This window comes from Gadus chalcogrammus, chromosome 8, assembly GCF_026213295.1.
Source record: "Gadus chalcogrammus isolate NIFS_2021 chromosome 8, NIFS_Gcha_1.0, whole genome shotgun sequence".
NCBI classification, from domain to species: Eukaryota; Metazoa; Chordata; class Actinopteri; order Gadiformes; family Gadidae; genus Gadus; species Gadus chalcogrammus.
Genome location: NC_079419.1, coordinates 15,723,886 through 15,735,964, shown reverse-complemented (window position 1 = coordinate 15,735,964; position 12,079 = coordinate 15,723,886). Strand labels below are relative to the sequence as shown.

Below are 12,079 nucleotides of genomic sequence, written 5' to 3'. Positions count from 1 at the left end.
GCCTGCGCCAGAGGTCGCACTGGGACTGGAGACGCCTCTTGTTTGGAGGGTGGGGTCACGCTGACCGACGCCCGGCCGTTAATCAAGACTGCTTTTAACAAATTGAGGGCAGGAGTGATGTCATTATGCAAATGTCAACATTAAAAAGCCGGCCCCATGGAGACAGTGAGTGTACAAGCTCTACTCTATAGCATTACTATTATCGGCGGCACGTAAGCAACACGCTTGACTGCAGACTCCAGCCGGCCTTCATTTGTTCCTTCCTGGGCTTTAAGTCAACGCTGTGTTTGTTTGGAAATGTCAAACAGATTTTTTTTATAAACAACAGATAGAGTAGATTTTGACTGACTGGCATATGTACATATATATATACACAAATATATATGTGTATAGTTTGTGTGTATATAGATATATACATTCAGACACATATATACTGTATAGATTTGTAAATGTATATATATATATCAAATATGCTCGACTGACAAATCAAACAATAAAACATGCTTGACTGACAATGCAAGCTTTTGACCATATATATATATATATACAGTATATAGATGTATATGAACACAGAAGGTACACAAATAAATAAATACTTAGTTTATTTGATTAATGATCTTGTTCATCAAGCTCCCCTCAGACTCGGGACACATAAGAGCTGGTAAAAAGGTTCAGTCCAAGAGGGATTTAATTACCGCCCACAACTGCCAACACTCTTTGTTTTATTGTAGTTTCCCACTGTGCAAATCTGTCACCATCTATATCCTGTAGGCATCTCGGAGCTATTTAAAAAAAGGGAAAGTTAGATGTTCCTCAGTCTGCCATTGGAAAATTAATTTAGTACAAAAAAAATTATAGATACACATAAAACCATGTACTTAAATTAATTACGCGTTTTAAGTCTAAATTATGTTCGGCATGCAGACTAAAGTTTTATTGCAGATGGATCAAAACATTCGCAACTGCCCGAGGGAAAATGTAATCACTATAAATGTGTGCGTGTGTGTTGCTGGGTGTGTGTGCGTGCAGCGTGTCTGTGTGTGTGTGCGTTTTAGATGAAGGCAGACGGCCATTTGCTTCAATCTAATAAGCACAATCAGAATGAGCTTAAACGAACGAGCACCGCATTAGTCACGAAACAAATGTAACCATGCACATTCAAATCAAATCAAAGCAAAAATAGTTTGGTTCAAGAAAACAAGACTAAATTAGAGACTCGATTCAACACACAAAACGGCGTACGCTATATTAGGTTAATACATTTCTTCATATTATTGTAAATTGTAACCAGACTGTGCCTACTGTGGCTGTTGTCAACACTGGTCTCCATGACTACCATCAGAGACCCCGTCAAATTAGACAAATTAGTGGATCATAAAATATCGCTTTGACTTCGGTTGGAGGGAGGGCTACACAAAATTTGACGTGACACAGCCAAGTGTTAGTGGGATTGGACAGGCTTCAATTGACGACCTCGTCGGTCCATGCGTCGTGGCCGTTCTCGGACAATGTGACAACCGTCCAAAACAATCAAACATGCTAGACTGACACACACAAGCTGTTGTACCGCATCACACTACACTAGGGCTGTGCTCCAAAAATGTATATGGCAATATCTTGTGACGTACTCCTTGCTGATGTGCGCATCGATGCAGATGCTATACTGCATCGATACGGCAGCACAAGCCATTGGCTCTTACCGGGGATCCACTGAGTTGGTTGAGGGAGCACCAGGCTGCCCTCCCCTTATACTGTCTAAATGAGCTAGAAATACCCTCTGCATCTCAGGTACAAGTGTAACCACAGAGAGGGTGTACTCCACCGCAGGAGATATTCTTAACTGCCAGTACAAGGCCAGGTTGTTATAACAGTTTAATGTACTTTCTTTATTATTTATTTTTAAATAACTGATATGTCAGATGGACATTCTTATAGCAAATAGTAGTGCACTTAAAGTCAAGGGAAACCAGAATATTATTGTTGCATGTTAAACCTAAAAGCATAAGTGACAACAGAAAAGGGCATTTTAAGTTGAAAAATTAAAGAATATTTTAATTGCATTTATGAATAACTCTTGTGATTAGAAACTCTCTGATCTCTGTGGGCCTGGATTGTAAATCTTCAAAATTTTGCCATCCATACAGAATAATAAAGAACAGCCTTAAATTCTGTGTGACATGGTCATTATTCAATATCAACGTGTATGGCTGCACGCATCGTACCGTGGCCTCTGTATCGTGATACGTATCGTATCGTTAGGTTGTAGGGAATACCCAGCCCTACACTACACAGTAACACAGCACCGGCCCGAGGTTCAGAGTTGACCCTGCCACATTGAGTGATCGTTCAGCAGTGGCAACGTCTTGGTACAATGAACATGAGCGGGCTGAACCCGGGCGGAACCGGCTCACCTGAAGCCAAACTTGTCCATGGCGATGGCGAAGTGCCGGGGCTGGTCGTAGCAGTGGTAGAGGTTGCGGTCGTCCATGGGGATCAGGTCCACGTCGCTGAAGATGAAGCAGTCGTACTCGCCGTCCTTCAGGGTCTCCGTGTAGCCCACGTTCAGCAGCTTGGCGCGGTTGAACGTCTCCTCGCCCAACTGCCGGGAGACGCAGAGCCAAGACAAACAAACAGCCGAAGAGTTAGATGAATTCACAGGCCGTTCTGGGCTTTCTTTCTGTCACATAAGAGACACTGTTTCTGCTCATCTTTTAGTTTTTCTTCGTTAGACAACACAACATAAGAAATACGTGTAGAGCAGGTAACAACAAACAACATGGAGGAAAGGTGTATTGTTTGTATTGTATCTTAATGATGTAAAATAAGCTGTTCTAACAAGTCTTCAAAGAATGGGAAAATAGAGAAACATTTGTGTCTGGATATCAAGCTACAAAATCCAATAAGTACTGTTATTGGTACGCATCCTAAAGAGATAAAATAGGTTTTCAAAGAATAACTGGCGGTACACCTGCGTTCACACCGTTGGAGTGTATCCAGCAGGGCAACACAGTTGCACAACCACAAATAAAACCCTGCCTCTTCGTGTGGACCAAGGTTAAACCAGGTAATAACAAACAGCATGTGTTGGTCGGTCGGTGTGTCGGTGTCCAGTGTGAATTCCTGCGTTTACTGAACCGGACTTCATGCCCTTGATGCTGCTTTAAATAGCAGTCATCTAACAAGCCATCATCATTTCTAAATATCACCCCTTTCATACATAATTAATTCAGATCAGTCTTAATACTAAAGAAACATCTTGACTGTTGTGAATGCCGCAATATCATTTTATTAGCTCTTTGTGTTTTAGGCTGGTGTGAAGTAATGTGTGATGTGAGTGTGTGTGTGAGCCTCTGTGTGTGTGTGTGTGTGTGTGTGTGTGTGTGTGTGTGTGTGTGTGTGTGTGTGTGTGTGTTTGTTTGAAACCCAGGCGGGTTGTTTTGTAGCTGCTCTGAGTAAACCTTGTCTCAGATAACACATCGCTGCCAAACAGCTGCCATTTAGGCCTCGCTGAAGACGATAACAATTAGTTTGGGTTTCAACAAGGTGTATTTGTATTGTGTGTGTCTGTTTGTGTGTCCGTGCGTGTGTGTATTCAGTGTGTCTAAATGAATCTAGGAGTTGTCCTAGCAACCCACCGGATCAGCAAAATAAAATCAGTCAAACCAAACCAAAAACTGAAATGCAACAAACGTATAGTGTCTGAGCTGGGGTGGTCAACTCCCACCCCGAAAGGTTGTGGCTTTGATCCGCGATGTCTGCTGATCATCTGTAGGGCAGGCTCCTGACCTGCTTGATAATGGCCTGCGAAGCTGCTCTATATGGATTCACTGACTCCCAGGGACCCACTTCAGATGAAAGCCGTCTCTAACAGTAACCTGCCACTCCCTCTGAATACAACCCGGTATGTTACTACTGCTATCTGGAGAGATTGACATGACGTATCATCTTCTTCATCCATGCTGCCCCCATTTGTTTCCATGGCAGTGAATTGGGTTTGAGGCAGAGCGGGAGAGAGACATGACTCTGTCGTGTCAGTACCTTCCCGACGCATTAGCCTAGGTGAGTCACACAGCCACAGCAAAAGGCAGAGGGCTTTTATGTACCCACACCCTCAGGCCTTGTGTTCACCTTCCGGGTCCGCTGCCTGCAAGGCTCTTTGTATGTCTGATTGTATAAGGTGCTTTTGCAGACATGAGTTCATTGCACGGGTTCAAGATCCTGTAAAGCCCAGAATTTAATACCCTAAAAGCGACAAATGAGCAGACCAGCTGTCAATCAGAGAACACAGATGAGAATGAACCAGAAGAACAGAGGGGGACTACTGGTTTACTTCTGGTTTACAACTGGTTTACTCCGAGCGATCACCTCCCATCTTGTTGAAGCAAACAGCACGAGTCCTTCCTTACAACTTGAACAATATCTTGAGATTCCAAAATGTAAATATATATAACATAATTGTATGTTATATATCTGTTTACAGAATTTTCCTTATGTATGCCTCAGTTATAACAGCGTCCCCTGAATAACTTTATCGCTGTGTTATTGTAGACACACATCGCTGTCTAGACACATATTTTCCTGGAGGACAACTGCTCTATCACCCTTGTTTCTCTCCATGTATGGTACTCCTTTATTCAATCTCTGTGTTGAACTTTCTCCAAATCGTATCGCAAATGAAGGCTGCTATGTGATTCACACATGAAACGTTACCCTCAGACAGGGCTGCTGTGTCCATGTCCCCAGTCCCACCCTGCTATTTGGATCATCCATGCTAACAACTCCTCTTAGATGGCCCTGTCATTTTCAGTGGAAAGTCGATGCATTCAGCCGTCTATTAGTGTGTATTTCTGTCAGCAGGCCGTGCATTTTATTTCCCATTTGCGGTAATTCTAGCTTGCTGCCACAACATGTTATCTGGGCCCACAACAGAGAATTGGGTACATTGGTTGTAACACAGGTTAGGCAGTAAAAAAATAAAATAATAATAATAATAACAAGGCAAAACATGAAACCCCTCATTCTGGTCGCCATAAATGATCTTTACATTTTAGTCGTTTTTATTTTGGAAAAAAAGGTAGCCAAATGGTTACTTAATCACATTTAAAAGTAAATATGTTTAAAATGCCGTTATTGTTTGAAAAAAAACAATGCATTTTCACAAAATAATTGTATTCACTAATGGATCAGGGAACAGGATAAAGTAATATTACTTACAATTTAAAATGACCCTCTTCGTATCCATTCCAAAAATAATACCACTGCCTGTTCCACCTGAGTCACATGATCTTCCTTTAAGTGCAAATCAAGGATGACATTAGTTTAAATCTTCTCAGAAGGACAATCAATTTAGAACAGGTCTAAGAAAGGAAGAGAGTTTGGAGCCGGCTTTGTCAAAACATAGAACTTAGAACAAGTTAAAACAAGCCAAACTATGTTTGTTTTTTGTGCTCTATAAGCCTGCAAGGCATTATCCCATTGAGCTGTGCTAAAATATACGTGCTAAATATTGATGACTGGGGTCTAAAGGTGAGCAGGTTGATGCCAGGACCGGCTTCACGTGAAGTCTAATGCATGAGCTTAAAGGAACTACAGGGTAACTGGGAGAGAGCGGACAGATCTATCCCCAATGACCACCATCAACCTACGGTCTTCCTAGAGCAAGACGCCTAAACCTGCATTTTTAATGACCTGTATCTGAATTCATTGCAAGTGGGGTTGGCCAAGAGCGACTGTTTAATGACTCAATAGCAGTTAAAGAAGAATTATTCGACGATTTTTCTGACGCCGGCGCCAATGAAACTCGGTGGCTGGGGTCATGACCTTTCAGCGGTATATCCTTTTCTAGCGAGGCTTGCCACCATCTACAGCTACAGTATACTGAGCTGAGCATCAACAGGTTCACTAATGATCCAACTCATCGCGGCTGAAGATAACGCTGACTGGATGATTTGAAAAGGACACTCATTACGCTCTCATTCTCCCGGGCTCCTTTGATGAGTCCACAGCCCGCGATACCACAGGTGTCTCGGATTGAGCACTTTGTGGTCCTTAGAAATCCATAGAAATCTTCTGACAAACAGGCCAGCTGTAGTGGGCTAGAAATGTGGCGCTTTATCGTAGAAATGTGGCGCTTTATGGAAACAGGTCTGAACCGTGACTCTTCTGGAAAACTCTAGACCTCATGGATGCCAGACGTTTACAAAATAAATATTTGTCTTACGAAATGCCACCAATGGTGAAACATAAAAGCAGTAGAGGAAAACCCTTTTCTTATATTCAGTAATTCTTTAAAAGGTCAGCGTAGTCGACCGGTGACTCATATTGTCGTGACAAAAGAGTCCATTTTTTCTTGCATAGCAAACGTCCAGTTCCTATTCTCTCAACAATCTGACCTGCCTCATGATGTGGGACATATTTGTTGCAGGCATGCAACAAAAGCTATGCAGCGAAACATATGGTTCCTCCACCTCTTCCTCCTCCTCTTCCTCATGAAACCCTGTCTCTCTCTCTCCTTCTACCTCTCCTCCTGTTCTCCATCTTTCCCCTCCATTTCCTCCCTGATCTTCCCATTGCTCATTTGTCTCTCTCCAATCAATCAACGTTTTTTTTTTCTTTCTTCCCATTCATCAATCATCTCCTCCTCTTCCTGGTCTGCTGCATGCTCTGTGCGCAGGTACCTGTGGGGGCTTCCCATGCTTTGATTTTCCTTCACCTGGATGCTGTCACTCCCTGTTCGACCCCCCCCCTCCCCCCACCGGCACACACTCACCTTCTGAAAAGCAATTAAACTCCTGCAGCCACATCTGACCATCGACAGATAAATCTACTGATGTTCAATACATGGGGAGCTGTGCACCCATGTGGCAATGAATGCGAACACACACACACACACACACACACACACACACACACACACACACACACACACACACACACACACACACACACACACACACACACACACACACACACACACACACACACACACACACACACACAGGCACCTTGGGTAGTTGCTATAGGGACTACGAATAAGACAGGGCCACTGTTCATCAAGAATGAGTGTCCCTGTGCATGTGCTTTTGTGTGTGCGTGTATGTGTGCGTGTGCGTGTGTGTGTGAGTGAGGGGGTGAGCAAGACACACAAGTTGCAGGAGTCGTGACTCTAGCAGAGGGCAGAGGGTGTATCCATCGTTATCTCTCTGCTGTTCAGCTGCTCTGTCACACCCCATTGGAATATCGGGTGTCAACAAGCCCTCTCACCTTCCTTCACCTGACTGTGTGTCAGTGTGTGTGTGTGTGTGTGTGTGTGTGTGTGTGTGTGTGTGTGTGTGTGTGTGTGTGTGTGTGTGTGTGTGTGTGTGTGTGTGTGTGTGTGTGTGTGTGTGTGTGTGTGTGTGTGTGTGTGTATGTGTGTGTGTGCGCCTCTTCAGACTAAGTAAGCAGGATATAATTATGGAAACGAAGCAATCATAAAGGCAAAGCATGTGCATGTGGAAGACAGACAGGCGGGACCTCACAGTACCTCGAGGAAGGATTCTTTATGGTGACGGGGGCGGGGAGGGTGAGGGGGACTCATAACTCTGTAGATATAGAGTAGGACTAAATATGCTTGCTAATGTGTGTTCACTAAAAACATGATGACACCACGTCGCCAGGGAAACAGGGACTCATTAAAGCTTGATGAGGTAATGCACCGAAGTTCTTAAAGTTGTTGATGTTTTTATAAGTATCCTTTAAAATAACTCAAAGTATATACAGTTACGTTGTGTCCTCCCTGGAGGCCATTGAGGGGCTGGGATTAGAGGGCCTTTCTTTCATGCATCAGTCCAACAATAGATCCCCCGCAGACCAATCAGTGTTTGTGCCAATCTCACACAGGTATCCCGTCCCGCCTGCTGATGAACCGGAGGACTTAGTTCATCCACATAGCGTTTCCTCCTGGCAGAGAGGCGCTGGCAGGGCACGCTGGGGTCAAGCGCTTGTTAGGTGAGGGGTAAAAAAAAACGCTGCACAGAGGTTTCTTTCTTACGAGTCACCTAGTTTCCTTTTTATTATCTTTATTTGACTATATTTGAATGTCCCGGATAAACGGACACGGCAAGATCAAGTTCCTCTTGGTATTCAAGTTAACCGGGGCGGCGCCTCACGCCCCATCTGATATTTGAATGGTTGCCGGAAAAGCACCCAGGACCCCAGCGGCATTCGGAAAAACGTTGAGATACTTGTTACTAGAAGCAGTGGGGGCGGCCGCAACAAAAAAGGCGGAGTACTCTAAAAAAGATACGCTTGGTGAGGCGCGGTGCGGTCGCACGCGCTCTCCCCACTCGGAACCGTTGGAAAAGAGGATGAGATGAAACGGCCCTTAGGGCGGGAGTGGGTCCGTTTGTGATTGGCTTCTTAAAGTGAGGTTAACCCAGAAGAAAATACGGGGACAGCAGCTTTTTGTATTGTACTGGAGAAGAGGAAACGAGGGAATGGCCTCTAGTAGGATCGCTCTTGTCATGTGTTTTAGATGAAAAACAGAAATGAAAGATAGTCAGCCATGTCGCAGGATGGGGCTGGTGGTTTGGGGGTCCTGGGAGAGCACGCTAATGAATGTTGAACACTGTGTCTTTGCTCTGTGGTCTGTTTGGAAGACAAGGACTCAGGAACTACACCATGATATGAATGTTCATCAATTACAAGCATTCGTTGGATGTACACACACACACACACACACACACACACACACACACACACACACACACACACACACACACACACACACACACACACACACACACACACACACACACACACACACACACACACGCACACACAAAGACACATACATAAAGCCTTGTGGTTATCAATCAAATTAGTGACAATTTGCCAACTTTTTGGGAGCCTGACAGGGTAGGAAGATAAAGACAGGGAGAAAGAGAGAGATAATTAGAGAAAGACAGTGAGAAATGAGAGAGAGAGAGAGAGAGAGAGAGAGAGAGAGAGAGAGAGAGAGAGAGAGAGAGAGAGAGAGAGAGAGAGAGAGCGAGAGAGAGAGAGCGAGACAGTGACAGAGAGCAGGACAGGGAGCCCATGTTGGCACAGGGACAGAATAACTCATTTGTTCTAATGACTTTCGGTCGGTCCGAGTCCGGAGGACCACCATCGTAAACCAAAAGGCCGGGGCCACGGCGGGCAATTCAATTACCATTTCGCCTCCGCCGGGTCGATAGCGCGGCTACGGGTTCACCGCTGCATCAACAGAAAAGCTAGTGATGATATGCTATTTTGCCGTGCTGAAAGGGCCGCGCCAGCAATTTGTCATGAGTAAATAAGTATGGGACAAGCACGACAAGCCGCGCAACTTGTGTTTTACCCCGGGGGCGCTGTCGTGAGCGTGTCCGCGCCGACGTAATGAACAGCGACGGCAGCCTATCCGTCTATCCATGTGTCAAATCGGTTATTCAAAGTCGTCGGCATCAGCTCTCCGTGGTGAGTCATGAAGAGGAGCATCAGTGGTGCCAGGACCGTAGCTCAATTAGTAGTCATTATTTTATCGGGCGAAAGATCTCGCTGAATGTTGATGGGGACACAGCAGAAACATGGACACCACCGAAATGATGGGTGCGAAAGGTAAGCGATGATGGTTTAATGTCTCGCACCTGATTCTTCCCGCCAGAGGTGGCGATCACACTCACACAAACTTTTTCAGGCTTTAAAGCACAAGACACACTGCGATGTCCTTTTAGTTGGTCTTTAAAAAAGTACCGTCAAAATAAAAAAACTTTGCCCCTTTTTACTACTGCAAAGTAACCCAAGAATATCTGCATCCCAGAACTTTGTAGGTCTTACTAGCACTAAAATACACCAACATTCTAAAGTAGGTCCTACAAAGGCTGTTTGCTGCTTTTAAACTTGAGCTTGGTTCTCATTGATAGCAATTACATAAAGGCCAAATATATGCGTACAAAGATGCTTCTCTTGCTCGTAACAATATAGCTTCAAAGCTAACGTTACATTGTACCAATAACTAACACACAATAAAGATTATTGAAACAAATAAAGACGAAAAACCTTGATGATGATTCAATTATTCTACTCCCCCACATTAAATCGCTCCCTTTAAATTGCACACTATGTCTGTTGCCATCATTTTTTGATCTGCTAGATAGCCTTGAATTACCGCGGTGCATTTTAGAGAAGGCGAATGAGAATTTAAATCAATGTTTTCAATTTGAAACAAAGTGCAGACAGGTGTTTCACAATTCCATTAAGAACCAATCCATTCCATCCGGAAACAACTTTACGGGACAACAGCATCAAAACAAAGAGATGAATGGGCAGTATTGATTTAAAATCCATCTAATCCACCAGTGTTTATATTACACTGTCACTATATATTGTCAGATTCATATGATGTTTCAAGTCAATTTGTGTCCGAAACTACTGACTGGTGATGAACTTGCTGAGCTTCCATGTTCACATATGGTCAGAAATTGTTGCAGGTATTGTAGATTAGAGCAATGGTGAATAAGTTTGTGAGTAAACCCATTTTTTCAGCTTAATTGTTGTTACATTAATAGTAATCCTGATTTGTTTTGTGCAATGAGGGAATGTATAGCTGGTTGGCCATCTAGCTCAATGTAGAGCATCCGATGCTAGAGCCTCTAGCTGCCACCCTTAACAAGGCAGGATGAGTCATGCAGAGAATGAGCCACCGGATGAGAGACAGAAAGACAGAGAGAGAGAGAGAGAGAGAGAAAGGGGAGAAGAAAATGAAGAATATAACCCAGATGCAGCCAGAGGACATGGCAGCAAAGGTTAGAAGTGCCCCATGGAAGTTGCGTAAAGTTGGCGTGTGTCACACGTTGAAAAGAAAAAAACGACAGCGAGGCATGTTCGCCAGCGTGCACCCGTACCCACACACACACATACGGAAACCGGGAGCTGTGTGATTGTCCACGCGGACACGGTGTATGGTTTGCCAAAAGGAGGCGGGAGAGCAGAGAGGACTGTGAAGGGCATTGGACCAGACCCCACCTCCACACTTTGAAGAGGCGCAGGTGGCGGCGGTGGAGGCCTGTTTGCCCGGGATCCGTCCAAGCGTGCCAGCTCTACTTCCAGGGACATATGGCGTTCTGCTTGTGGAGGGGGGGGGACACAACAGTGATCCAGAAAAGACTATCCTCTGTGTCTCTCTCGCTCTCTCTGTCCTACTCACTCTCTCTCCCTATCCATCTTCATCTCTCTTTGTATTCCCCACAGCCCCTTAAGTGACTCAGAAGATGTACCCCAGAAGATGTACTCCGCGCGCGCACGCACGCACGCACGCGCGCACACACACACACACACACACACACACACTTACAAACACACACACACAGAGCCAATTGTGTTTTCATAAACCACCTGACTGGCAGCTTAATGAGTAACGGTCATCAAGGACAAGGCTGAGTGCCTTTTGAGTGCGCCGTATGGAGCAGCCAGTCAGACGCACCGTAGCCCAAATGTACAGATTGATGGCAGGCAGATGAGTCATCCGTCCCTGTTTCCTACACAGGCCGATGTTGGCCACCATCTACCCCTCCCTTGTCCTCCTCAGCCTCCCCATCACTACCACACGCCACTCAAACTGTGCGATTGTGTGTGCGTCTTCTTTGTGCGAGTCGATGAAGAGGCTGAGCCAACTTCTGTGTGTTTCAGACGGCACTTTTTAGCATGCAAGGAGCGTGAAGCAGATAAGACCAGAGCTTGCGTTCAGGACAATGGCCATGTGAACATGAATCTCGTCCTTTACTGCCTGCATCTCCTGGTTGGTATTAACATGCAGAGACACTGGCCCCCCGGGGCCCCCGGCATGGGTTTCTAATGGGCCGCTACATGCTACTGATAATGAGGTTTATTAAGCCCGGGGCTCCCGTCGGGACCGGTTCTGTATCCCCGGTCTCGGGGGTGACACGACATACAAGTCGGTTAATACTTTCCCCGAGAAGCTGGTTCTCTGGATCCAACACAATTTGAACATTCTGGCAAAATACGCCTCACCTCAACCGAGCAGGACTTTTACAGAGAATGACCCCGTTAAACGACACAC

The 12,079-nt window shown here is 45.0% G+C and overlaps 1 protein-coding gene across 1 annotated transcript in view; it reads right to left on the bottom strand.

The window, feature by feature from the left end:
* b4galt2 (UDP-Gal:betaGlcNAc beta 1,4- galactosyltransferase, polypeptide 2) overlaps window positions 1-12,079 on the bottom strand; it is a 92,228-nt gene that overhangs the window by 22,818 nt on the left and 57,331 nt on the right. The window contains exon 4 of the mRNA XM_056597105.1: window positions 2,412-2,599. Within this exon, the coding sequence (XP_056453080.1) occupies window positions 2,412-2,599 (188 nt within the window). The remainder of the gene's footprint in view (window positions 1-2,411; window positions 2,600-12,079) is intronic.